At 41.5% G+C, this 26,857-nt stretch overlaps 3 protein-coding genes across 5 annotated transcripts in view; 2 read left to right on the forward strand and 1 right to left on the reverse strand.

Moving 5' to 3' along the window:
- Positions 1–17,522, reverse strand: part of LOC116059873 (butyrophilin-like protein 1) — a 267,674-nt gene extending 250,152 nt beyond the window's left edge. Inside the window, exons 1-3 of one of the 3 annotated variants that reach the window (XM_031313140.1) lie at positions 17,386–17,522; positions 16,899–17,255; positions 15,888–16,103 (exon numbers count right to left, since the gene is read on the reverse strand). In XM_031313140.1, the coding sequence (XP_031169000.1) occupies positions 15,916–16,103; positions 16,899–17,255; positions 17,386–17,473 (633 nt within the window). In that variant the 5' untranslated portion in view covers positions 17,474–17,522 and the 3' untranslated portion in view covers positions 15,888–15,915. Of the gene's footprint in view, positions 1–15,595; positions 16,104–16,898; positions 17,256–17,385 lie in introns of those variants that run through there. The other 2 variants (XM_031313141.1, XM_031313139.1) reach the window with 2 other exon arrangements.
- Positions 1–26,857, forward strand: part of LOC116059868 (low affinity immunoglobulin gamma Fc region receptor II-b-like) — a 347,874-nt gene that overhangs the window by 85,022 nt on the left and 235,995 nt on the right. The window lies entirely within an intron of this gene.
- Positions 9,113–11,074, forward strand: LOC118493562 (Fc receptor-like protein 5). Its single transcript, XM_035993979.1, has 4 exons — positions 9,113–9,576; positions 9,821–9,856; positions 10,436–10,699; positions 10,779–11,074. The coding sequence occupies exons 1-4, from the start codon at positions 9,546–9,548 to the stop codon at positions 11,072–11,074; spliced, it is 627 nt and encodes a 208-aa protein (XP_035849872.1). The 5' UTR covers positions 9,113–9,545.

The following is a 26,857-nucleotide window of genomic DNA, read 5'->3' on the forward strand; positions in this document are numbered from 1 at the left end:
CAGGGCCAGTCAGGTGGAGAGTCTCAGGGAGACCAGGGCCAGTCAGGTGGAGAGTCTCAGGGAGACCAGGGACAGTCAGGTGTAGAGTCTCAGGGAGACCAGGGCCAGTCAGGTGTAGAGTCTCAGGGAGACCAGGGACAGTCAGGTGGAGAGTCTCAGGTAGACCAGGGACAGTCAGGTGGAGAGTCTCAGGTAGACCAGGGCCAGTCAGGTGTAGAGTCTCAGGGAGACCAGGGACAGTCAGGTGGAGAGTCTCAGGTAGACCAGGGCCAGTCAGGTGTAGAGTCTCAGGGAGACCAGGGACAGTCAGGTGGAGAGTCTCAGGTAGACCAGGGCCAGTCAGGTGTAGAGTCTCAGGGAGACCAGGGACAGTCAGGTGTAGAGTCTCAGGGAGACCAGGGCCAGTCAGGTGTAGAGTCTCAGGTAGACCAGGGCCAGTCAGGTGTAGAGTCTCAGGGAGACCAGGGCCAGTCAGGTGTAGAGTCTCAGGGAGACCAGGGCCAGTCAGGTGGAGAGTCTCAGGGAGACCAGGGCCAGTCAGGTGTAGAGTCTCAGGGAGACCAGGGCCAGTCAGGTGTAGAGTCTCAGGGAGACCAGGGCCAGTCAGGTGGAGAGTCTCAGGGAGACCAGGGCCAGTCAGGTGTAGAGTCTCAGGGAGACCAGGGACAGTCAGGTGTAGAGTCTCAGGGAGACCAGGGCCAGTCAGGTGTAGAGTCTCAGGGAGACCAGGGCCAGTAAGGTGTAGAGTCTCAGGGAGACCAGAGACAGTCAGGTGGAGAGTCTCAGGTAGACCAGGGCCAGTCAGGTGGAGAGTCTCAGGGAGACCAGGGACAGTCAGGTGTAGAGTCTCAGGGAGACCAGGGCCAGTAAGGTGGAGAGTCTCAGGGAGACCAGGGACAGTCAGGTGTAGAGTCTCAGGTAAGTGTGTTGAGGTCAGTTCATATTTTTGGAGGTGTGTGGCTGAGGTCAGGGTTAGCAGATGAGCTTTACTAGTGGCTCACTAATTTACATTATGATCAACTAATTTAACAAGTGTACAAAAGCATTGTATTTCTTTTATATGGGGACACTTTTTCAAAATAAGTCATTATGTTTTACGGTATTTTTGTGGCTTGATTATAAACAACTTAAAAATAAATACATGGTTTTAAAGAAGAATATTTCGGTCAATTTAGTCAGCTTTTTCATTGAATCGAGAGAAACAGTGAGAAGAAGGATAATGGTACAGTCTCCATGCTACACTAATGATAGTATTAAGGCTTTCCTCTGTGAACACATGTCCTCTACCAGTATAACTGTGACTGTATTATTTGTGTCCCCTTCGTCCTTTATTGTCCCCCCCTACTGTTAGATCAGATTTACGCCCATGAATTTAAAGTGCTCATATTATACTTTTTGGCTTTTTCCATTTCCTTTATTGTGTTATATATTTTTGTTGTGCATGTTATAGGTTTACAATAGTGTTTCTCAACGGGGGAGTTCAGAAGATGACGGGGGGCACTGGAAGCAATATTTTGGAAAGGAGGGCGTTGAGGTGCCCTTGGGGGGCCCTTTGTTTGAAGGCTAGTTTAAACCAAAGATTCACAATAACAATAAATGTTTACACTTTGAACTACTTGCAAAAAACAGTGGTCTGCTACATTAAAACCTGCCAGTTTACGCCCCTGCGACGGGACGAGACGGTGGATCATAAGTCTTCTTCTCTTCTGTCAGCTTTGTTTGGCGCAGCTCCGCGCTGCCTTCATGGAAACGGGACGTCAGAGCTCCGTACTTCAGCGTGAAGCTGCGTTCAGGTAAAAAAAAAAAAGCAAATGCCGCGGGGTGGTGCGACGTCCTGTTGTTTTCTTTAAACACCCCCAATGTAGCACCAGTAGACTTTATATTTCACACTAACAGTTTTTCGTCAGATCGTTTGCACCTGAAGGCAGCTTCATTTCATGGAGAAATAGAGAAAGAAAAGAGATGAGCGAGCGATATCGACTGTGCTTGGTTGTTTGGCAAACATTTAGCTGTTCCCCAAACTCCCAGGAAGTTCAGGGCGTGTGTTTGATGTTTTAAAACTTTCTTGTGGCAGAGATAGAGGCAGTGATGTCACTGTTTACTGTACGGGATTCTCACACCTCCTCCTTTAGCTGTATATCATATTATCACGTTTAAACTTTTGTCAACATCATGCTGCACCTCGTTACCCGCAATTTCCACCAACTGTGGAACGGCTGCGGATCGGCTCCGCTGCGTGTCGGCTCCGTGCTCCGCCGTCCTTGACTGACAGCTGAAGTCACGAGGACCCACGAGATCTCGCGAATTCATGTATGATCGCACGATATAACAGGCTGTAGTTTCTATCAACAGAACCACAAAACCAACAACAGTTGTAGTTATTGTTGTGCAGGGAAATATGATCCGCCGTGAGCACGGTGTATTTTATTTTGAAAATGAACTGGATATTTTCTGGATATATCCGGAGCGGAGTGGAAATTGCGGGTTATGATAGTTAGATTCTACATATTTTGGTTGTTCAGTTAATTTTGCGGAAACACAGAGTATAATTTTTTTCAGATTTAACAACCAGCATAGTAAACATGAGACTGAAAAAAGTGGCAGCTTCATAACTTACTTTAAATAATTATCTATTTCTCAGTTATTGGGATAACACCTGTAGAGAACTGTTGAAACAACATTACTTTTTATTATTAATAATTGGCTTCCGATCAAGTTCAGGATCCAATGCTCTGACTTATAAAGCTTTACATGGTCTGGCACCTGTTTATATGTCAGACCTGCTCCATCCATACACTACTAACAGGTCCCTCAGGTCTTCTGACCAGAGACTACTGGTGGTCCCACGAACTCATTTAAAAACTAAAGGTGACCGTTCCTTTGAATCAGTGGCTCCAAACCTGTGGAACACCCTTCCTACTGTCCTACGTTCTGCAGTCTCTGTTGAAGCTTGACTCATGTTTGTAACTTTGGGTTTTAGGTTTTAATCTTTTAAATGATTTTCATTGGTCTTTTCAATTATTTATTTTTATTTTTATTATTATTATTATTATAGTAGTTTTTTATTGTTTTTCAGATGTGATTGTGGTAACAGTGTGCTCTGGAGATGATGTCATTCTGCCATGTTGGGCCGTTGATTCCTCCATCAGAGCAGCAGAGTGGAGCAGAACTGACCTGGAGCCAGAATACGTCCTCTTCTACAGAGATGGACACCTGGATCCAACCTACCAGCATCCATCCTTTAAGGACAGGGTGGAGCTGGTGGACAGAGAGCTGAAGGACGGAGACGTGTCTTTAACTCTGAAGAATGTGAGCAGCATCGACAACGGAACATACGAGTGTCGAGTTGTACCAGTTGATTTCAGACATAAAAAGAGATCCATCATCGACTCTGAGCCAATCAGAACCATCCGTCTGCAGGTTACAGAGCCAGGTGTGTGAGTGTCTCTCAGTGTGTTTTTTTGTGTATCAGGTTGTAGCTGCAGTTTCAAACATCAGAGAGGATGAAGGCTGCTCCACTATCACACATTTACTGACTCATTTTTTATTTAATTTTTTTATCTTCAGGTTCCGAGGATGGAAACTCCTCTCCTGTAGGCCTATACGTTGGACTGGCAGCAGGTGTTCTGATTCTTGTAGCTGTTGCAGTGGTTGGTGTCCTGATATATACAAGACATAAGAACAAGTGATCAGGACATTCTTTTTTGTGGTCTAAAATCACACCAAGAAATTTATTTTCATATACTCTTTCAATACTTATGTTGTCTTATGTTTTTTTTGTTTTTTGTTTTTTTTAAACCTCTTTTTATTGAGGAAATATAGATTACAAACATAGACACATTGGTACAGATAAATGAGTTTTTCTTTTTCTTACACACAAAACAACAACAAATCCCAGCTCACCCCATCCCACCCTGACCGGACAATTTGCAGTACCCTACCCCACCCATACTGTTCTATTTATTTATTTACAGATGCACATATTATAATTACACCTATACATAGCCATACAAATGTGCATACTGTAATTACACCTATACATAGCCATATTCTACTGCTCTTCATACAATTCATCCTGCACATACACTTATTCTTACCGTTCTTATACTGTTACCACATTTGTCTATATGGATCATTCAGTATATCCATATTTATTCTGTTTTTCTTTCTCTATATTCTGTTAAAGTGCCCATATTATGAAAAAATCACTTTTTCTGGGATCTGGGGTGTTATGTTGTGTCTCTGGTGCTTCCACACACATACAAACTTTGAAAAAAATCCATCCATGCTGTTTAGAGTGAGATACGGTTTCTGAATGTGTCCTGCCTTCAGTCTCTGGGTGAGCTGTTCAAAATCGGCACGGCTTGTGACGTCACAAGCCGAAACGAGCTGACTAAACGCAACCATTAGCTCATAGCGTTAGCATTAGCATGCTAACGCTAGCATGCTAACGCTAGCATGCTACCTCGTTCTCAATAGCAAAGCACTACTACAACACACACAAGTTCACCATAATCTACAAAAGAACTACTTCCAGGTGCGCCCTCATTTAGAAGTCTCCCAGCTAATCCTGCCTTGTAATTGACCGAAGTTGTAGAAACAGCCTTTCTTTTACTGTCTATGGAGCTAGCTAGCTGACATGATCTACATCTGAGCTACTGGGCATGTGCAAGTGCAATCAAAGATAGTACAGAAGAAGAAGAAAAGAGGTCCCACTCTGTATCTAAAACAGAGACCAGCTGAAAAGAGGATCTGCAGCAGTGAGAGAGAGCGGTGCAGTACAACAAAAATATAATAAATATGGTGTTTTTTGAAAATTAAACCATGTAAACCTATTCTGGTACAACCTTAAAATACAATTATGAACCTGAAAATGAGCATAATATGGCTGCTTTAATACACTGCATATATCTATATTATTCTTACTACTAGTATAATGTCTCTGCTACTACATTGCACATATCTGTACACTATTTATTCTGTTCTTATACACTGCAATACAGTTCTTGTCCTGCCTATGCACCACCTGTCTATACTTTGAATATCATATTGCACTTTTCGCTGTCTTTGTACTTGTACACTGCACAATGACAATAAAGTTGAATCTAATCTAATCTAAAACAAATATGATTTCTGTGAACTCTATCATGACACACCATAGTGGAGTACTATAGCCAGGTGTTTATATATAGTGTAGCTTGAATATAGAGGGGGGCAGTCATTCCTCTGGAGTCAGCCAGGATGGTCAATTACTACATTGGTAGGGCTTGGAGGTTATTGAAGTATGACTTGTCATACTAAAGTATGACAATAGAGATTCCCACACTGAGAGGAATTGTTAGAACCTCTTATTGTGAATTTAATTTTCTCCAGACGTAAAAACAGCATTACATCCTTAAGCCATTGGGCTGCAGTGGGCGGGGCACTTGATTTCCAATAGAGTGAAATTTGCCTACGTGCCAGTAAAGAGACAAATGCTATGATGTTGACTTGTTTTCACATCAAGTTTGTTCCTTCATCTGGTACACCAAATATGGCAATCCTAGCGCATGGTTCTAAAGTCGCCCCAAGTACTTCAGACAATACATCAAATATAGTTGACCAGTATCCTAAACATATGACATAAACATATGTGTCAAGTCAGCTACATTAAAATGACATCTTACACATTTGCTATCTACATTAGGATAGAATGAAGATATCGTAGCTCTACATCAGTGTAGGCGATAAACACTTGCACAGGAAGTGCTGTTGTTCACTCTTGTTAGAACTTTAGTCCAAACATCGTCTTAGATTACAGTTCTGAGTTCCTTTTTCCCATGCAGTTTTGATCGTGTCTATCTTAACATCATCAAGTAACATAATCATTGCATAGGAATGTGCTGTGAAACCTTTCAACCTAGACGGAACTTCCAAAAGTGAGTCCACTAGGGACGTTTCTGGGAGAGTAGGAAATTGTGAGCTATGGCTCTTAGCAAATTGACGAGCTTGAAAGTAACAAAATAAGTCAGTTTGTTAAAGGTCATACTTGGAACTCAAGTCATTGAAACTAGAAAATATCCCATTCCTGTAAAGATCACCAAATCTTTTGATCCCTTTCCTATGGCATCCTGCAAAGGTCTGGCCTAATTTGGCTGGTTAAAACGTGTGATTGTTACATGTAATGTCATGATTTATGGTGTCAAATGCTTTCTTTAGATCTATAAATATTCCCACTACATGTTTCTTCTTCTGTCTAGGCAATTTGTGATTTCCTCAACTAATTCCATTAGTGCCAAAGTTGTTGATCTGTCTGTCCAGAATCCGTATTGACTGTCAACTAGAAGCTTGTTTGTTTCAATAACATTGTCAAGTCTTTCTGTAAAAAGCTTTTCAAGGATTTAGGAGAACTGAGGGAGTATAGAATCAGGCCTGTAATTTTTTGAAAAGGTGTCTATCCCCAGTTTTATATACTATATATAAAACTGGGGATAGACACCTTTTCAAAATCACTATATATACAGTGATTCAGAGTGTTTCCTGTGAGGACAGTGGAGATGCAGTACTGACAGAACACCACCAGGTGGCAGACCAGACCAGTCTCAACACAAGGTGGAGGGGGTCTGAGGTTGGGGGTGTAGAAGCTGGTTATAAACCAACAGTTCCTCTGTGTAAGGTGGTGTAGCAGCCGTGTGATTTCTCCTCCTGCAGTTAGCAGCTCAGTTAGTCTCTTGTTAGTTTATAATCACTGAGATGAATGTTGTTGATGAAGTTTATTTCCTTACATGTTGTCAGACTGTAGTTGTCATTTCCCTAAAGATAGACTCTGTCTTTGTATCTAAAAGCGGTTTATTGTTATGAACAGATGTGGAGCAGCTGCTGTTGGATCTGCAGACAGCAATAGCTGATCATCAGTCATTTATGCTCCTGGTGTCCATATCTAATACCACCTACTGTGGTAAAGAGGAAGTGAATTTACAGACCTCTGTAGCTCGCTGCTCATCTCGGCTGCAGGCTAGAGGCTCCAGGGTACCCCACCACTGCATTGTGGGTAATGTAGGTGCTAGGTTTTGACAAGGAAGAATGTGTGGAATTAAAAAGACGATATCTCTTGTTCTGCTGTATTAATAGGGCTGCTCGATTATGAAAAAGCTAAATCATAATCAGGATTATTTTGGTCAATACTTACTCATTAACCTACTCATTGACCTTTTGAAAAATGTTGCATTTATTGAAGTTAATCAACAGTGAAAACACCTTGAACTGTGAAATGTACCTTCATACTTTTCCTGTGGAAACTTTTATTTAATTCAGCCAAAATCGTAATCGCGATTAGAATTTTTGATTAATTGCACAGCACTTATTTATTATGACAGCTGCACCTCCACCAGTCAGTCGAGCTGCAAAGGTTGCCGACGACACCCCCCTCATTGGACTTCTCTCTGGTGGGGGATGACCCTCCAGGACCTGTGCCGGCCTAATCTCGTACCATCACACATTAACACAAATATTTTGCACATATTCATATGTTGACCACACCAAGCCAAACTCCTTGTTGTGAAACAGTGGTGTAGTCTACGTGATACGTAGTTATACAGAGTATAGCCACTAGGGATGGGCAAGGATTTCTGTATACCCACTTACAAAACCGCAAGGCTAACGTTACGTAACAATGATTGTTTTGTGAGAGAACTTTCGTTCATAAATTCACCCCGTATGTGTTGGGAGTCGCCTAGGAACAACAACACTGTTGCTTGGCAGTCATTCTCTGTCGCAAATTTGGAATTCACTAAAGTAGACATATGAAACAAAAGCAAATTAAAACTACACTCTTTCTGTGTTTTGGTAAGCCTGCCACTGAAGCTATACTGCCGCTTCGAGTGACACTGTAGCAGACGTTAACGTTAGCCTACAGAAACTACAGGAAATGAGCCATATGAGGCTGGTGCTTTATGCAGTAATGTTACAAAAAAACCTATGGGGTTGTCACTCTGGGACACGTTGCTCTGGGACGGGCGAGTCTAATGCTGGGAGGGAAAAAATGACACTGTACTCACTACAAAAAACTAGACTACACCACTGTTGTGAAAACTAATTGGCAATGAACTAGAGGCCTGTACTACGAAGCAAGGTTTGGCGTTAACGAGGTAACTTCAGGTTCAACCCAGGGTTTTGGGTATCACGACGGTAGATCACTTGTTACCAGGTTAAATCGCCGTGGTAACTAATGCTGAACACCTAACCTGGTCGGGAGCAGGTTATGTTGGAGAGAGATCAACTGGTGTGAAAGCACCGCCTACTGATCAATCAATACTTGATTGATAACACTGACTTCTCTTATAGAAGATCATGTGGAGCTTGGTGCGCTCATAAAAGTTTAAACATTTAGAGACCGACAACCCCGTTAACATTCCCTGATTGATTGATTGATTGATTGATTTTATTTGACCATTTCGTTATAAAATACAATACAGCTTTGCGCCATAAATAAAAAAAACAAAGTCAGGATAACACAATAAAGCCCTGGGGCTTATTTCCATTGTGGTCCCTTGATGGGTATCTTTATGAAAGATATAGATTTTCAGCGGAGGGAATTATGTATAGGCTATTTGTCGGTTTCTTGAGCCGTATGTTGCCAATGCATACTTCGGTTTGAATTATGTTTTTATATTTTTTATTTTCTCCCACGATCGGTTACCACTGCCAGGGTTACAACTGATTATATAATAGGCTAAAGCAACAACAGTTTATGGAAAGCACAAGTGTAACTATGGTCAGATCTTGTGCCTGACTGATGGGGAAGTGCTTTCCTTCCTGTTATAGGAAGCAGCGACTGCATTGCCTTTGTTGCCTGTTAAACCTGTGTCTGTGCTCTTCATATTTCTGTAGAATCATAGTTTGCTCTTCTTATATAAAATATGCAGCTCTGGTAGATTTTTGTGATTGGTCATATAGAGCAAACACCGCCTCTTTTATGTGAATGCGCACCTCGCTGGATTGGGAAACCCTGGGTTGATTGAACTAGTTGTTAACCACCGTTGTGACACGGGTTATGCTGGACTGCGGTTGTTAGGTTAGGTGAAGCCGGGTAACTGAAAGAAATGCAGGACAATGTTGATCTTAATTCGTAATACAGGGCTCTGGTTGATCATTGGTGTCTAGTTTCATAGTGTGCAGCTACCCAGTCTATTTATGTCTCGCTCTTCTCACTTCCTCTGAAATACACCTACAGTTTTTTCCAAGGATATAAGAAGCTGCCTTGGCCAAATTGAGTACTTCACTTGCATATACATATATTCTTTAGTTACATTACATACTTCTGCACACATATTCTCATACTCGTACACATTTTCATGTTATGCCGGATGCATGTGTGTGTATGTATGTATGTATGTGCATATATTGCCTGCATGACAGAATGCTTGCATGTGCAACGAAAGTATTCAACTTTGGCTGAGGTGGCTTCTCGGAAACGACACTGCCAGGCGCAGAGGAAGTAGGGTTTACTTGATGTACTATGACTATGAAGTGAAAAAAGTGTAGACATCATTTCGCCAACTGTCAGGATGGAGGACACAACTCTACTCTGTCTGCTCTGTAAGTAAACGCTTTGTCTTTCTTAAAACATCAGCTGAAAGAAATGCAACGAAAACTGAGAAATCTATAGTCTGGTTTTTACAGCCATGTTTGGCTTACAAAATGCTCCTGAAATGTTAAAATTATGAGTGGCATTTTGAAAGTAATGATTGTAAAGCCTGTTTTAAAGCATGTTCTTTTTATTTGTTATTTAAACTTTGAACCAAACCAAACTCCAGCTAACCTGAATGTCTTATCTTTTTAGTTCTGATCTCACTGCTGAGCTGCCCAGCAAACCAAGGTCAGTCAACTTTTTGTTTAGATAGAAAAGGTCATGTTTAGAGTACTTTTAGAATGTGTAGAGGGCTATTGTGATTGTTCAAATAGAGGTTTTAGTTTATCATTGAGAAGCCAGAGGCCTCATTAATTAAAGCATGTGTGCAACAAGTTGTCAACCGTTTGTACGAAAAATCTTTTGGTTTGGTATTTATCAAACCTGCACATAAACAATGATACATCTCATCTACTGTACATCTACATCCGCCGGCCCATACCCACTCATTCACATACAGAAACTCCCCCAGAATACCAGATATGGTTAACCACATCACTTTGAAACTCTGAGTAGCTTCAATGTAGAGATACTTGTTGTGGACAAAAGTAGAAAACGAGTAAGATAAAGTTAAAAAAAAAAAAACATTACACACAGTGACGGTAAGAAATTGGTCCTGGGACCAAGCTTAAATGACTGAAAGTGTAAAGAGATGAGATGATTAACTCAGTGTCCCAGATAATGTGAAACATCGCTCACAAAGTACTAAAAACAAGGACAAGATTACAAAACTATTTTTTTTAACTACCACATCCTCTTTCCCTCCAGCCTCTCTGACTGTGAGTCCCAGCAGTTCTCAGCTGTTTAAAGGACAGTCTGTCTCTCTGAGCTGTGAGGAAGACGACAGCTCTGCTGGATGGACTCTGAGGAGGAACACATCCAGAGACACCGAAACTCAGTGTGGAGATGACTGGGGAAATCCTGCCGGTTCCTCCTGTAAAATTGGCTACATGGTTCAATGGGACGGTGGAGTTTACTGGTGTGAGTCCAGAGAGGGAGCAACCAGTAACAGCATCAACATCACTGTCAATGGTAAGATCAGACTGTGGAGTCAGTATTGATGAAGCTGTGTGTGAATGGATGACATGCTGTAGTTTGTCCCTGTGTTGAGGTGGACCAGTGATCCTGCAGAGTCCTGTCCTCCCTGTGACGGAGGGAGAAGACCTCACTCTGCACTGTAAAACAGAGACATCCTCCAACCTCCCAGCTGATTTCTATAAAGATGGATCCTTCATCAGGACTGAGCCTGCAGGTCACATGACCATCCACCATGTTTCCAGGTCTGATGAAGGCCTGTACAAGTGCTACATCAGCAGTGTTGGAGAGTCTCCACCCAGCTGGGTCTCTGTCACAGGTGAGGAGGTTACCTTTGATTTCAGGAGTTCATTCATCCAGATATTCACCTGACAGCTGATTGTCTCTACAGGGAAACCTACGACCACAGGCCCACCAACCTCTGCAGCTCTGCCCTCGGCCTCAGACCCCTTCCACCTTGTGTTTCAACTAGTCGTCCACCTGGTGGTGTTCTGTCCGTACTGCATCTCTACTTTCATCATGGTGTCTTTATATCGAGACAGAGCCACAGGTAACACTCACTATCATTCACTGATCTTACAATCAATCAATCTCTAAATACCTCTCTGGTGTAGATGACTGACAGTTGTCTTTAACGGAGCTTATTTTACTAACCTGCGCTGACTCTAGGGAATGACCTGCCTGTCTCCGTGGTGACGACCCCATCCACCCAGGCTGAGCAGGGATTGGATGATGTTATCACTGCTGTCACAACAGAGCATCACTTCTGAACTGATCTGAAAAGAAGCTCAAATTGTTAGAGTCCTCTGTAGATTAAAAACAGTGGAGGACCCAGAACACTTCCCTGTGGAACTCCACATGTTGTAGTTTGACTTAAACTTGAGGCCCGTTTCAGCAGGTTTAGTGAAAACTCTGAGTTTGTTAACCCTGAGATGAGGGAAACTCTGGGTTTTCTGTTTCAGAAAACAGAACATGATCAATCAGGTTAATCAAACCTGAGAGAAAGGGGTAACTCCAGCCCATTTCAGAAAGAGAGGTAACTTAACCTCAGAGTCAGTCACTATGGTAACTGAGCCTGTTAACCTAACGTGGTCGTGAGCAGGTTTTCTTCAATAAACCTTGAGTTTCTCTCAGTCTCCTCCCTCTGACACAGCGCTCTTTCATTTCTTCATTCATTCATTCATTCAGTCTGTATCAGGCACATTTTAGACCAGTTTGTTATCTGCATGAATAAAAAACAGTGTTGGTTTATTAACTGTGTTAGGCAGACTATAAAACGCTTTTTTTTCTCAAAACATGGCATTTCCTTTTGTCGACGATCCCGTTGATGAAGAAGCAAACGACAGTTTTCCTTACAACATTGGTGATGCGGAGCATTTTAGTAAAGCCACTGTAGCAAAGCGCCGAAGAATGTGACTCGCTCTGAAGCGTTTTTTTAAACGTTTTTGTAGTGTTCCCTGGACACAAACCAGTAAGAGCCATTACAAATGAGTTCCACAGGATTGAAATAAAAGATTATGAATTAAAATTCTGTTAATGATGGTGCTGCAGCCTCAGAATGGGATTAGTAGGCCTAGGACTTTTTTGCCCGCAGGATTGCACCTAGGCCTAAATGAAATAGATTATAGGTTCAATACCATTTCACCAGTAATGTTATACTTATGATTAAATATGATATTAATACACTATTGGAACTAACACATTTACTCTAGCAGCAATTTTCTCCCACACAAATTCTCTCTCTCTTTTGCAGCAGCCGCTGTGTTGCTTTTTTAACGAAATACATGTTCAAACTCGCTGTGTGTGCGCATAAGTATTTCCGCCGACCAGATGTTTGTGATTGTTGCCATGGTGAATCGTAGTATCATGGCTCCATTCATGCTGCCTTTTTATAGCGATGGTGCACGCGCTTAGCTGAACCTACTCTGAGTTGATTGAACCAACTCAAATCAGCTGTTCTGGAGTTCTGGAAAACTCAGAGTTTCCATCTCAGGGTAAATCAACTCAGAGTTCAGGGTTAGACTCAGAGTTTGTTAAACATCCTTCCTGAAACGGGCCCCAGGTCTCTGACTCTCTCACCTTATACCTAACTCTGCATGTCATAGTTTGACTTGTATGTGTAGGTTGTTAAACTCAGGATCTGAAGAGCTGATCGTTGTTCACATTCTGCTGAGAGGTGTTGTTTAATGTTTGTTTAGATGTCAAGTTTTTAATTTCTTTGGATCTAATAAAATAAAATGATGAGCATCTTTTCTCTTTGCGATTTTTTTTCCATGCTGATCATAACTTCACTTATCTCGTATTAAAGAGCCTGTTTCCTCGTAGCTGACACATACAGTCAGACATTTTGCAGATGAAGGACAGGGGGGGCCGCCCCTGACTTTTTGGGTCCCTGGGCCTTTGCCCGGTAGGCCTGTTGTAATCCATGGCCACTGTTCAAGTGTTTTAACATAAACATTCAGAACTAATACTAGTAAGACATTCCTCTGAAACATCCTTACACTTTTAGGTTTTTGTAAACGCAGGTAAATATCTTTATTCATACAAAGTTTTACAGCAGTTACTCACAGCTGGGCAAGAAAGTAGGAAGGCCAATAGCACAGGTGTCCTTTCACAAGCCGCCACAAGAGGGCAGCCTTTGCCCAGCAGAACTACTCTGCCTGTCAACAGCTTTTTATTTACAGTCAACAGTTTCGGTTCAACCAGAGTCATACACATATAAACCACACAGGTCAAGGAAATGACAGGCAGGGAGGTGTGCAGGGGCGGAGTATACATTTTTTTTTTTATAAAAGGTCATCATCATCATCAGAATCTAAATATGTATTCCCTTTCAAAAAATGTGGTTAGACTTTAACTGAAGGTATCTACATAAGAGTGGCATGACACTGTCATGAACATGTCATAAACATTATAAACAAGTCATAAACGCTTATGACATAATGCTTCTTTTAGTAAGTGTCATTCGGTTTTGTCATGACAAGTTATGGTTAGGGTTATGGTTACGGTTCATGTGTCATGACTGTGTCATGTCACTCTTATGTAGATACCTTCAAGTAAAGTGTTACCAAAATTTCAAGAGAGACTAACCATGTTTTGCAGCGAAGGTTGGTAGAAGCGTTTGTTCTCTCCTTGGGAGGTTATTCCTCGGGGTCCGAAGAGAAAGTAAGTGTTGCCATCTCGGGGCGCAGTGTTTATGGTGTTTCCCCTTTGGGTTGTGTCAGCTCTTTTTCTTAATTTTTTCCCCCTTTTTTGTTACTGTTGTGGCAAAGTGGTTGGTGTCAACTGTTTCTGGACAGTTGTCTCGGGAGCACGTCACAAATTTGTGGTATGTCTGTTTGGTGCCTTTCAGTTTGCAAGGCTGGTTTGCAATGGCATGTTCATCCTCGGCCATTGATTCAAAATGTATCATTAACTAGTAGGGTTATGTGTGGTACATACCATGTTAAAATGAAGTGTTTGAGGGTGACGTTTAATGCAGACCCTTGTATTCCTATTACTATATGTTGTTAGCTCAACATTTCAAACTTCTTGTTGTCTCAGCCCATTTTTCTTCAAAGATCTTTACTGGATGATGGATCACAATACATTGTGCAATGGTAGTCAGAGCATGGTTTTGCAGCTTTTGGCACGTTTGTATGTTACAAAAATAAAATAAAGTGTGGCAGTGCAAAGTTCTGGAATAAATATTGAATGCTGAAAATGACTGATATGAGGGAATAAACAGTCAAGCTGATGTGTGCATTTGATTGCTTCCTAAGGGTTGTGGGGAGAACCTCTTTGCCTGGGCTCACAGCCAGAAATACAACTAGAAACAGCATCTGTGTTCATCAGTCATATTCTTTCGCCACATAGGACGCACTGAAACCACACCCTGACTCAGACTGAGCTGATGACAAATTAAAATGAGCCAACAACATGCTCCCCGATCTCAGTACTACACATCGACACTGATTACAGGACATTCCAAGTCGGACTTCCTTTCTCAGTTTCAGAGTTTCAGTTTTATTGAGGACATGAATTCAAAAGCAAACAAGTACCTGATATGAAGCAAAGGCCTACTGTTATATGTCATATACAGTGTAAAGACACACTTCTATTCCTTCACATAAACAATCATTACAAGCGGTTTGACCTTAGAAACCTAAATGATCATCTTTTTCCAGACCTGTGAACTTTAATCTGTTAAGTGTGTTTTCTAGTTGTTGAATGCATGTTTACTTAATCCATTGCACTGTAAAATCTCAGAATCAAATCACCTCTTCAGTGTAATTAGATCAGTTGATATTGTTTAATTATAACGTACAGAACTTCTAATCCATTGATGGATCAAATAAAATTATTTGGAAACGTTGCTAGCTTTATTAGCATTGACTTTAAAACTGTCCAGACATTGATGATACACTTGAATTAAAACAATACAAAGAATATAAACTGTGATAGAGATTTCAGACACTGGCATGAGTGTTGGCAGTAAAATAACTGTAATGAGTAGACTCTTCTAGTACTTTCATACAAATTCTGATGAAAATCTAAGGTTAGATATGTTGAGCTGCTTTAGCTGTGTTCAAAGTACAAAAAGTGCAAAACAATGACAATAAAAGAAACACAACTTGAGGATCCAAATGTAACAAAATAAAGTATTTATTTTTCTTACAAGATACACTGAAGAGTAAAACACAAAGCATCTTAGGCACATTATGGTGTGTGTAAATTATTCTATTCTATCATGTTCTGTTCATTATTATATGACATTACATAATTGTTTTATTTAATTTAAATAGTACGTACATGGCCTTTGTATTATTCACGTTATTTCAGAACCACATTTACTTTTGCAAACATGATGTCATTCTACTTCGGAGATAATGAATACAGTTTAAAGTCTTATTTATTAACGGACTCGTCCTCCGAGTTCTCTTCACATTGATGCTTTACATTGATTAGATGCTTTTTTTTACAAAACATTAATTTTTAGTTTGTTAAAATAGTTTAATCACCTGCTCAGTTTATATCATTAGCTGGAAAAATACCAATCTTAGCAGAGGCCATGAACCCTTTAAATGATCAAACAGAAAACAGAAATACAAAATGAACATGATATAAAATGTGCAATTAACCTGACACAAAAACATATAACAGTTTGAAGACATCTTTACACCTGATTTGAAGATGTTTTTTGCACAGATCAAACAGCAGATTTACACATGTCCTCACACCCCCAGAAAGAAAAGAGTTGTTAATACGACACATGTGAAAACAGTCAGGTGTAAAGAGCTCTGAGACTTGTCAGATGAACTGATCGTCTCCCGATTCATGAGCAGCGGGCGGTCAACGTAACCACGAGGGAAGTTTCCATCCACATATACATCATTCATTGTGTTTTCATCCATGGGATGTCCTGAAGATGACAAAAACATGAGTCAGGAAATGTGTGGATAGTGGTGCAGCCTTCATCCTCTCTGATGCTACAACATGATACTCAGAAAAACACACTCTGGGCCCTGTCTTGCACCCGGCGCAGCGCGGCACAAAGCCCGAACCAAGTGTCTTTGCTAGTTTAAGACCGACGCAGTTGTCAATTTCCTGTTCAGCACCCGCATCGTTTAAATAGCAAATGCACCTGCACCCATCTGTGCTCCCATGGGCGTGCTGGTCTTAAAGGGAGATGTGTTCAGGTGCATTCTGGGAGTATTGTTATCTTAAGGCAGCGGGAAGTGATCGCGCCATTGACCAACAAACAGCTGATCTAAAGTCAACAACGCAGCATTTCATTGTTATTTTAACAGCGTTAAAGACGTCCTAGACTTATGCACAGCGCGCGCACACTATGCTTGTTACACACACAGGGACGCACAGCAGCACACACACATGCAGAAGATTACAAATTAAAATATTACGGTGCAAATCCTCCATCATAATAGCAATGCACCAAGGTCCAAACGCGCCTGGTTTTTAAAGGGAATGGGAGATAATCTCTGATTGGTTTATTGCATGTTACGCCCAAAACACACCTATAAATAATTAGGACACTAAGTACAACCCTTATGAACCATGCGCCCGGCACACGGACATTTTTTCCGCCGTCAAACAAGCAAACGTGGATTTGGATCTATAAAATAAATGCACCTGCGCCAGGCGCTTCACGCCGTGCGCTCAGATCGTTAAAATAGGGCCCTGAGAGAAACTCACTCACCTGAGTCTGTTACCTGCAGTTGGATGGTTCTGATTGGCTCAGAGTCAAGGAAGGCTCTCTTTTTACGTCTTAAACCAAGTGATGCAGCTCGACACTCGTATATTCCACTGTCGTAGCGGTTCACATTCTTGAGAGTTAAAGACACGTCTCCGTCCTTCAGATCTCTGTCCACCAGGTCCACCCTGTCCTTATAGGATGGGTTCTGTTGCCTTGTTTGCGGGTGTCCATCGATGTTTAAGAGGATGAACTCTGGTACCAGGTCGGGTCTGCTCCACTCTACAACACTGATAGGGACATCAGCAGCCTCACATTTCAGAGTGACATCATCTCCAGGGTACACTGTTAGCACATGTGGGTCTGAAAAACAATAATAATCAAGAATAAACAATAAAAAAGTAAAACTTGACATCATGACATCTTTCTATAACACTGGTCAGAAACATTTTGTGTCCAAATGACTCTATTCACAATAAAAGGTGATATTTACCAGAAGCTGCTTCAGACAGAAGGAACAACAGGATGATGAATGGAGCCATGAGAGCCTTACGAATGTCGTTTTGCAGTTGTCTTTCCATGTGTCGCTGTTTATCTCCTACACTTGATCTGTTTTTACTCAACGCTGAACTATATTTAGTGCACACTTTTGGTATGCTGGTTGGTGCGAGCTACATTAGGACATGATATCAAGTACTCCAGAGCTTGGTACTCTGTCTAAACCTTGTTAGGGTACAGAAAGTGAAACAAACTAAGACTGGAAGCTGCACCACAGGCAGAAACACATTTGTTTACATCGCGGCAGTACAGTCTGTTTAAATAAATGGTTACAAAGTACAATGTAGCATATTTAATATCAATGTTTCACTTTTTATGACCAATAAAAAAAGAGCAGCATGTTGATTGTATTGTCTGAACTTGTTGCTGTGCTGTTTTCAGACAATGGAAATAGTTTGTGTCCTATGTGATTTTTAATCTATGTAATTTCTGCTGTGCAGTGTTACATGTATTTTCATCAAAAACATCCATCAAATACTAAAAACAAATACCTAATAAACTGGGCACTGCAGTCGATGATGACGTTTAAAACACGGTGGTTTCCCCTCCACACTTTGAACAGATGAACCTCCATGTCTGCTGAACTCAGAAAGAAAATGAAGGTGAACAGTTACCAGAATCACTCAACACTCAACCAGCTGTCTACACCGCACATGTGCCACTGACAGCAAAACAACATGAGCCTCTTTCCGACCAAGTAGTTACAGGACCATAGTTATAGGAACAGTCCACTTCTAAACAGTTCTACTAACTACTCTCTCCCAAAACTGGTTTTTCCATTTGCATTCACACTGGCCAAGTGGCCATAGGAACTGGTAGGAGGGGTAAGGGAGTGACGCAAGCACGGCAACGGTCTTTTTAGCCTCGTCACTTGACTTTAGCGCTACAATAAAGAATAAACAGTTTGAACGGCGGCGTTTTAAGGACTAGGCTGGAGTATTTAACAGAGAAACACAGAAGACGAAGGCTCCAGCGTAATATGATCCTAATTAATATGATGGAAGAAGATAGAAGAGCAGAGCGCAACAGGCAAACGAAACGACGGGTAAGTTTAACTAGCATTAACAATCAGCTGGTTGAATGCGTGATGTTTGTCTTATGAGTAAGCATACGTAGGCCAATTGCAACAGACAGTGAAGAATATGTACTGTTTGTGTTTCAGACGTTGCTACGTCACTAAGGGTTCCTATGTGCAAAATGGAAAAGGAAAAAGACCCTGCCCTGAAGAAGGAGATGAAAGAGTTACAGGTCAGAGGAACTAAATAATCCCCAAATTGGTCCAGTTGGAACACGAGAAAAAAGGGTTCTAGGAATATTATGTTCTAGGAACTGCAAAAATCCCTCCGGTCGGAAAGGGACTATACAGGGCCCTATCTTGCACCCGGTGCCAATTTCCCATCCAGTGCCCACGTCGTTTAAATAGCACGTGCGCCCATCTGTGGCCCATGGGCGTGCTAGTCTTACAAGGAGGTGTGTTCAGGTGCATTCTGGACGTATTGCTATCTTGAGGCAGCGGGAAGTGATGGCGCCATTGACCAACAAAAACCTGGTCTAAAGTCAATAACGCAGCATTTCATTGTTATTTTAACAGAGCATTAGTAAAATGCTCCTAGACTGTAACACTATGCTTGTTACACACACAGGGACGCACAGCAGCACACACACAGAGCGATTATGATGGAGAAAATCCTCCATCATAACAGCAATGCTCCAAGGTCCAAACGCGCCTGGCTTTTAAAGGGAATGGGAGATGATCTCTGATTGGTTTATTGCATGTTACACCCAAAACAAACCTATGATATCATATCATATACCTAAAATAGAAGTATTTTTTACTCTAAAGTAAAGCGCTGTAACGTGAATATAGAACAATAAAAGAGCAGCAGCTGCTGGCTGTATTTAGCCACTACAGAGCTCCTGGATGCCGGCTACCAGCGGCAGTTGTTTACCCGCCAACAGGTGACTGTAAGCCGGCTACAGGCACCGCCAGATTACGCTACTTTCAGGCGCCGTGGTGGTGAAGTTTAGACAGAAGAAGTGAGCGTCATGCGGTGATGACATTTAAGTTTCGGCACCAAAACGACTTGTTAAGGTTAGGAAAAAGATGGTGGTTTGGATTAAAACACTCCTGAGGAACAAACAAGCGTGAAAAGTATAGGTTAAAGTATTTATGTTTTCTCTGTGAAGTGAACTCCGCTCTCCGGCTTGAAATCGCTGTATTTTATATTTTCGTTGGATATTGAAGTTAATAAATAATTCTTTTGGCATGGCTGGCCGAGTGGCTCTATATCCATGGTCGTATTGGAAGGGGGATTTAATTCTTGCCTAAACCTAAACCTAAATAAAATATCAAATAGCCATTAAAATCCCTAGGTCTAACAAAAGACTTAAACATTCAAGTACTATAAAGTAATCAGTCAAAGCTAGAGATGCTTCCTACGTATACACAGAGGTCTGTTAACCCTATAGGCTAGCTGACACATGACAGCATAAAGGGACAACTGTCACCCTGGTAACTGTTACTGTGGTTACAGGACATAAGGTCTAGGTGTGAATCTGCCTTATTGTGTTCAGGGGTTACATGTTGTCCTTGTGTGTGTGTGGGTTTCCTCTCACAGTTCAAACACATGCAGGTTCATTAGAGACTGTCAGCATTTGTCTGCACGTGTCCAGCTGTGCACAAGCTTATTGTTCATTTTGATGTTTTAAAGGCCATTTTTACGAGATACAAAGACACAAAACAAAAATAGCCTGTTTCCTGCAAACTGCTTGTCAGAAAAACCTCCACAGTGACACGTCAAGAGGAAGGAGGTGGGCTTTACTCGGTGTGACTGGTTAGACGTTAATGCGCTAGTCTTAGATGACCAACCTTTCAAATGGAGGAATCGTCTCTACAGCTGCTACTGGGTGAGTTAAAATGAATGTTGGTCTCCAAAGATTAGTTCTTAAACATGTCTGCATGGAGTAACTGATGTATGCAAAGACTGAATCCAACAGCATTAAGAGATTGTATATAGCTAAGACAAGAGTATGAACTTCATTAATTATTGTTTTCCCCCCATAACTATCTCATGTCAATGCGCGGTTGTTTTTCAATGCCGTTTTTCTGTTTTGATGTCTTGTTGTTGATTAAACTATGAGGTTCATTTTTTCTTCAGTTGTGATCTCACTGCTGAGCTGCACAACAAATCAAGGTCAGTAAACTTTGTCTATCACATCTGAAAAGTGATTCACTCCCTGATAGAAAAGTTTGTGTTTCGAACAATGTTTGAGGAGGGAAACCGCAGTGCAATGAACAGTGAAATGGGGAATATGAGGAATGTGGACAAAATAATGGTTGTAAGGATGCAAATCATCATGTATAACTGCATCTTTCTGTCCTCCTCCCTCCAGCCTCTCTGACTGTGAGTCCCAGCAGCTCTCAGATGTTTAAAGGACAGTTTGTCTCTCTGAGCTGTGAGGAGGACGACAGCTCTTCCGGATGGACTCTGAGGAGGAACACGAGTGATAATACCGGGACTCAGTGTGGAGATGGCTGGGGAAGACCTGCTGGTACTTCCTGTAACATCAGCCACATCCCCATATGGGACAGTGGAGGTTACTGGTGTGAGTCCAGAGAGGGAGCAACCAGTAACAGCATCAACATCACTGTCACTGGTAAGATCAGACTGTGGAGTCAGTATTGATGAAGCTGTGTGTGAATGGATGACATGCTGTAGTTTGTCTCTGTGTTGAGGTGGACCAGTGATCCTGCAGAGTCCTGTCCTCCCTGTGACGGAGGGAGAAGACCTCACTCTGCACTGTCAAACAAAGAAGTCCTCCACCCTCCCAGCTGATTTCTATAAAGATGGCTCCTTCATCAGGACTGAGCCTGCAGGTCACATGACCATCCACCATGTTTCCAGGTCTGATGAAGGCCTCTACAAGTGTCTCATCAGCAGTGTTGGAGAGTCTCCATCCAGCTGGGTCTCTGTCACAGGTGAGGAGGTTAAAGGTCATCATTGAACTAACACACATGTGAAATTTGATCTTATCACATCTACTTAAACCATATGAATTCACTTGTGTGCCTCTTTCTGTCACATGCAGATTTGTGTTTAACTATACACATTATCACATTATTAAGCCTAATTTTAGGAAATACTGTATATACCTGGAACACAAATAATAAACATACACTAATAAAGAGCACCAAGCTCATGACTTCATATGCTTCAGACATCGGCACATCTACATCTTGCACTAACCTTCATCCTGGACTATACATCCACATACTATATATATATATATATATATATATATATATATAAATATTTCTTTGCATTTTGAAAAATAGCAGCAGTGAACTGAACGTGTTATGTACTTATTTTTAATTCTATGCTTTTAATTATATATTTTGTTCATTTTAGGGAAACCCAAGACTACAAGCCCTCCTACATCCCCCTTTAGTCATTATTCCTCATATCCTGCCTCGGTGTTGTGGTCCGTTTCAGTCGGTGTTCCGATTGTGCTGGTTCTACTGGTTCTCCTGGTTCTCCTGGTGAGACGATGCATCCGAAGAAAACCTGAAGGTTAGATTTCTACCAAAAAAGACTACTTATACTGCAGTTCACATTTAAAAATCACATTTCACTGTTGATATTTTCTATTAATAATTCAGAATTGGAGCGAAGCGTTCAAATACATTTTCAACTGTAATTACAAACTGCTTCTTTAAGTCAAATATGAATATTTGGATTCTCAGGAATTACTTTTCTGTTGTTGACAAAACATGCCCATCCCAGAGTGTCTTTAGCATGCTCTGGAGCTTTTGATCCTATCACAAAATCCTGCTTACCTATCCATCTTTAACCACGTCTCTTTCATGATTAAATTGATTGAAATTTATGTTAACTTTGGTTCATTTCAACCACTGAAGCTCGAGATGATGACAACACAGACGAGGTCACATACACTGATGTGAAAATATCACGTAACCTGCAACAGCCAATCAGAAAGAGCAGAGGTAAATATGTTTTATTGATTTTCACTTACTCTCAGTGAGTGTGTGTGTGTGGGTTCTTGTTTTTATATTGCTGTGAGGACTGCGTTTTAGACTTTGAGAGGATGTTTTGGGAAAACAGTATTTTTTTTAAATATTAGGGTATATTTTAGAAGAAGTGTTCATTAAAGTAAGTCAATGTTTTAGTCTAGTCCAGTTGTTAGTGCAGTTTTTAGACTGCAGGATCCAGGGATTGAACCTCCAATGTTGGGCTTTCTTGCCTTGCAGATTTTCTTGGATTGTGGTGGCACCTGGATTGTGGTTGCAGCTGCTGCTGTGGTCCTGCTCGACGCCTACCACTACTACTTTATTATTATTAGTCATAGTTCTATTATCTATTCAATTCAATTTAATTTATAGTATCACAGCATAACGAGAGTTATCTCGAGAAACTTTAAAGATAGAGTAGGTCTAGACCACACTCTATAATTTACAAAGACCCAACAATTCCAGTAATTCCCACAAGGGCAAGCATTTAGTGCGACAGTGGCGAGGAAAAACTCCCTTTTAGGCAGAAACCTTGGACAGACCCAGGCTCTTGGTGGGCGGTTGTCTGATGTGCTGGTTGGGGGTGTGATGAACAGTGGCAATAATAGTCACAATAAAGATAATGGATAAGTGACTAGAAATAGTAGTTGTAGTAGTTCATGGCATAGCAGGGCGCTGCAGGGCATAGCAGGGCGCTGCAGGGCATAGCAGGGTGTAGCAGGGCATAGCATGATGTAGCAGGTCTTAGCAGGGCACTGTAGGGCATAGCAGGGTGTTGCAAGGCACTGCATGGCATAGCAGGGCTAAGCAGGGCACTGCATGGCATAGCAGGGTGTAGCAAGGCACTGCATGGCGTAGCAGGGCACTGCAGGGCATAGCAGGGCGCCTAGCAGGACCACAGCGACAGCTGCACCCATGATTTAGGTGCCACCCTAATCCAGGGAAAACTGCGGGGCGAAAAAACATAAGGGCTCCGGGGCACAAAAGCACTTTATGATTATTATCTGGGATAAGCGCTCTATAAATAAGTTTTACTACTTTACTTACTTACTTATTTACTTACTAACGGCATACATTTTTAATGCTCTAGGAGTCCTGCGGTGAATTCATGCAAAACGTATGTCACGGTAATTGGTTAGGTTTAGTAAAAGATTGTGGTTTGAGTTTAAGTACTTATGTTTGTGATTTTAGGGTTAGGATTATCAGTTGTAGTACCGGCACTAATGTCATGTGTATTCATTCTATTTCCCAGAAAGTGATCCAGCTGCAGTCTACTCGGCAGTGACAACAACAGAAGACGTAAATAATTGACAAATAGTGATCAATGACATCAAATCAAACAGGACGACAGGTACAGGCAACTGCTCTTTTTTGTCTCCATCAACTAGAAACCTCGGCTAGAAGAGAACACAGAAGAGTTGAGCTGCTCACTGTAGTTTCTATCAAACAAACAGGAGGAAATAGTGACTTTGCTAGGGACTATTTTCAGTGGGAGATCAATCCTGATTAAAGCTCTAGTGAGTTGTTGTGTCCACAGAATGGTGTGTTTGTGTGGGAATCAGAATAAAGTACAATGTTTGTTGATAGAATAGAATGCCTTTTATTGTCATTATACACATATACAACAAGATTAAAAGGTGGTGGTGATGAAGGAACATGTCAGCCATTGCAACATTGACTATGTTTACCTGCACAACATATTGTGGGTTTTGCCCTTATTCTGAAAAAGACAATATTTTGACTAAAATGTTTCCATGGCTAATGAAAGTGATTATTACTGTTTTCATGCAGCTGTGCAAAAGTTTTCCACCGGTGGCAGACTTGTAAGAGCATATGAACACAGCCTCCCTCTTTTCATCCCTTCAACCACCTTCTTGAAAAGACCTGATCATTTCCAAAAACCTGTTGATGTCCAAGTCTTTCATTAAGTTTAAAACTAGTTGTTTCTCCTTCTTTTCCTTTGGCCATGCATCTTTACCACAGCCCTGCAAACTGTTGGCTGGTTGCTTTGTGTCTAAAAACCATAGCAAAGTACAGAGCTGACTTTAAAAATTAAACAAAGAATAGGAATGTTCATCCTGTCTCAAAGTAAGGTTTACATTTCGACATAAAAGAGGAGACGGACTCAGCAGACCAAAGATACTTTCTTTTTCTGCGTCACAAACTGACATTTAATATGTCTTATAATTGTCTACTTTTTTCCACTCTGTGCGTAAAACCACAGCAGCAACTTCCGCCTTTTGATTCCAGTGAACTGTGATCTGACGCTGGTGAGGTTTCTCACTTCAACCTTTGCTCTAGCTGGCAGTGATGTGTTTGTCTGTTGTGTACCTTGTGGTGAAAATGCCCACACCTTGTAGTAATCGTAGCAAGCAGCTTTGTGGTTGTCCAGTTTCCTGTGTCAGAAAATGTCCCCCATCTAAATTTGCTCTTTCATTGTTCAGAGCAGGCCTACAAACCTGCAGCCATAAAGTCCATAACAACTACTACATCAAAAGTGTGAATATATATTCTTTATATTACACATGTTGCAGTACTACTGGTAGTGAAAACAGCAGTACCTGCAGTAATGTAATCTCTTTGCATTTTATATTCCAGAGAAAGATCCAGAGAAATTACACTTCTTTTTTATGAAGAGCCACTGCTGGCACAGCCGGGTCACAACCAGAAGCCAGAAAGATTGTTGCCTCCCACCATGAACACAAACCCCTCCCCTCTTGCAGGAGGCTGCGGCCCATCGGGACCAAAATCTCTCGCTACAAATACAGATAAATCCTCACTGCAGCTGGCCTCACCGACAAGTCCTGGGACTTCCACTGACAATTACTTTGTCCTGATCCACTCCAGACATTATGGGCTTTTATCCTTTTAATGGTCTGCCACCTGGTGGTGTTCTGTCTGTACTGCATCTCCACTGCCCTCAGAGGAAACACTGAATCATTGACCTTACAAACACTCAACAATTAATCACTCTCTCTCTACCAGTCTGGTGTTGATGATTTGTCTCCAACAGCTCCACACTGAGCATGCTCAGTGATCCAAATCAAAACACTCCCACAATGCTTTGCAGCACGCTTTAAAACAACTGTAGAATGTATCTGGTCACCACAGAGACAAGGCTACATGTTGTATTGTAACCCTTTCAGTCTCATGCTAAAAGCTAGCTGTGCTTCTGTACGTCTACAATCTATTTTCCACTAAATGCATCATGTTAGCTTCAAATATATACTACATGTATTGCACCTCTGCATTTGCAGAATAACACAAAACGAAGAAACTTTTGACGTTAATAGTAGCAGTCAAAATGTATGACCCATTAGAATTGAGGTTTATTTAGACAAGTCACACAAAAATCTATACAGTTTAACAAAAGGCTGAACTTGTATTATAGAAGCCATTTAAAAAGGATTGTCAAAGCTCAGCTTTAATGGCCCAGAAGAACTACGTAGCAACTATTTCATTCCTTTGAAATAAGTGCTTTGTTGCAATTTGTAATGCAAAATCATTTTACTGTGTTTCTTCTTTATCTATATCTGCTATATCTGCTAACCCAGCAAAATTTTGGAGAATAAAGGGCCCAATCCCAAAGTCCGGACTCACAGACTCATGGACTTTGGTGCGTGTTCTCGCGAAATTCGTAAGGGCTTAGGGTTGTCCCAGTGTCGAATTTCAAAGGGCGTGAGGGTTTGAGTACACACCTAACGAGCCTTTTCTGTGAGTCTGCATCGATGCAGACTTCACCAAAGGGAATTACCCACAGTTCAAAGCGTTGTGACGTTTACCATAGGGGACCATTGGGAAATCCGGACATTACAAAGGTAAACAACAGCATGACACACGACCACGGAACACAGACCAACCTGTTGTCCAGCTTGTAAAACAAGAGTTTGAAAACATTTGGAATCAGGCAGCCGTCTCCTGTGCCTTGGCCGTGTGGAAAGCAACAAACTCAAAATGAAAATTCCCAAACCGGCAAGTGTCAACAACATTTTTGTTATTAAATGTCGCCAAGGTAACATGTGATCTCGTGAAGTGCTGTCCCAATCCCTTTATACCTATCTGAGCCCATGTGGCCTCACACACTCACTCACATAGCACCTGAGATAAATTAAGTCTGTGAGTCTTTAGTCCTTAAGTCCTCAGGGCTCACTCTCATAGCCCTTCCTCATCCTTACCCAATCAGAGTACTTAGGATTCTGTCACTGTCTCTAATGAGAAGGACTTATGCAATATCTTTAATAAACACCTTTTTACTGCTGGCCACTAATTCCAGAATTCACCCTTAATTATTCCATTAAGTGACAACTCATCTAGTATGCCAGGGGATCCTGGGATGCAGTTTCTCCTTTACACCCTTCTCAAGACTTGAAGTGCTCAA

The sequence above is a fragment of the Sander lucioperca genome, chromosome 17 (genome assembly GCF_008315115.2).
Source record: "Sander lucioperca isolate FBNREF2018 chromosome 17, SLUC_FBN_1.2, whole genome shotgun sequence".
Lineage (NCBI taxonomy): Eukaryota > Metazoa > Chordata > Actinopteri > Perciformes > Percidae > Sander > Sander lucioperca.

Coding starts and splice junctions, on each gene's coding strand:
- LOC118493562 (XM_035993979.1), top strand. CDS start 9,546: ATGGAGGACACAACTCTACTCTGTCTGCTCT. Junction 9,577..9,820: donor AACTCTACTCTGTCTGCTCT/GTAAGTAAACGC, acceptor TTATCTTTTTAG/TTCTGATCTCACTGCTGAGC. Junction 10,700..10,778: donor CATCAACATCACTGTCAATG/GTAAGATCAGAC, acceptor CCCTGTGTTGAG/GTGGACCAGTGATCCTGCAG.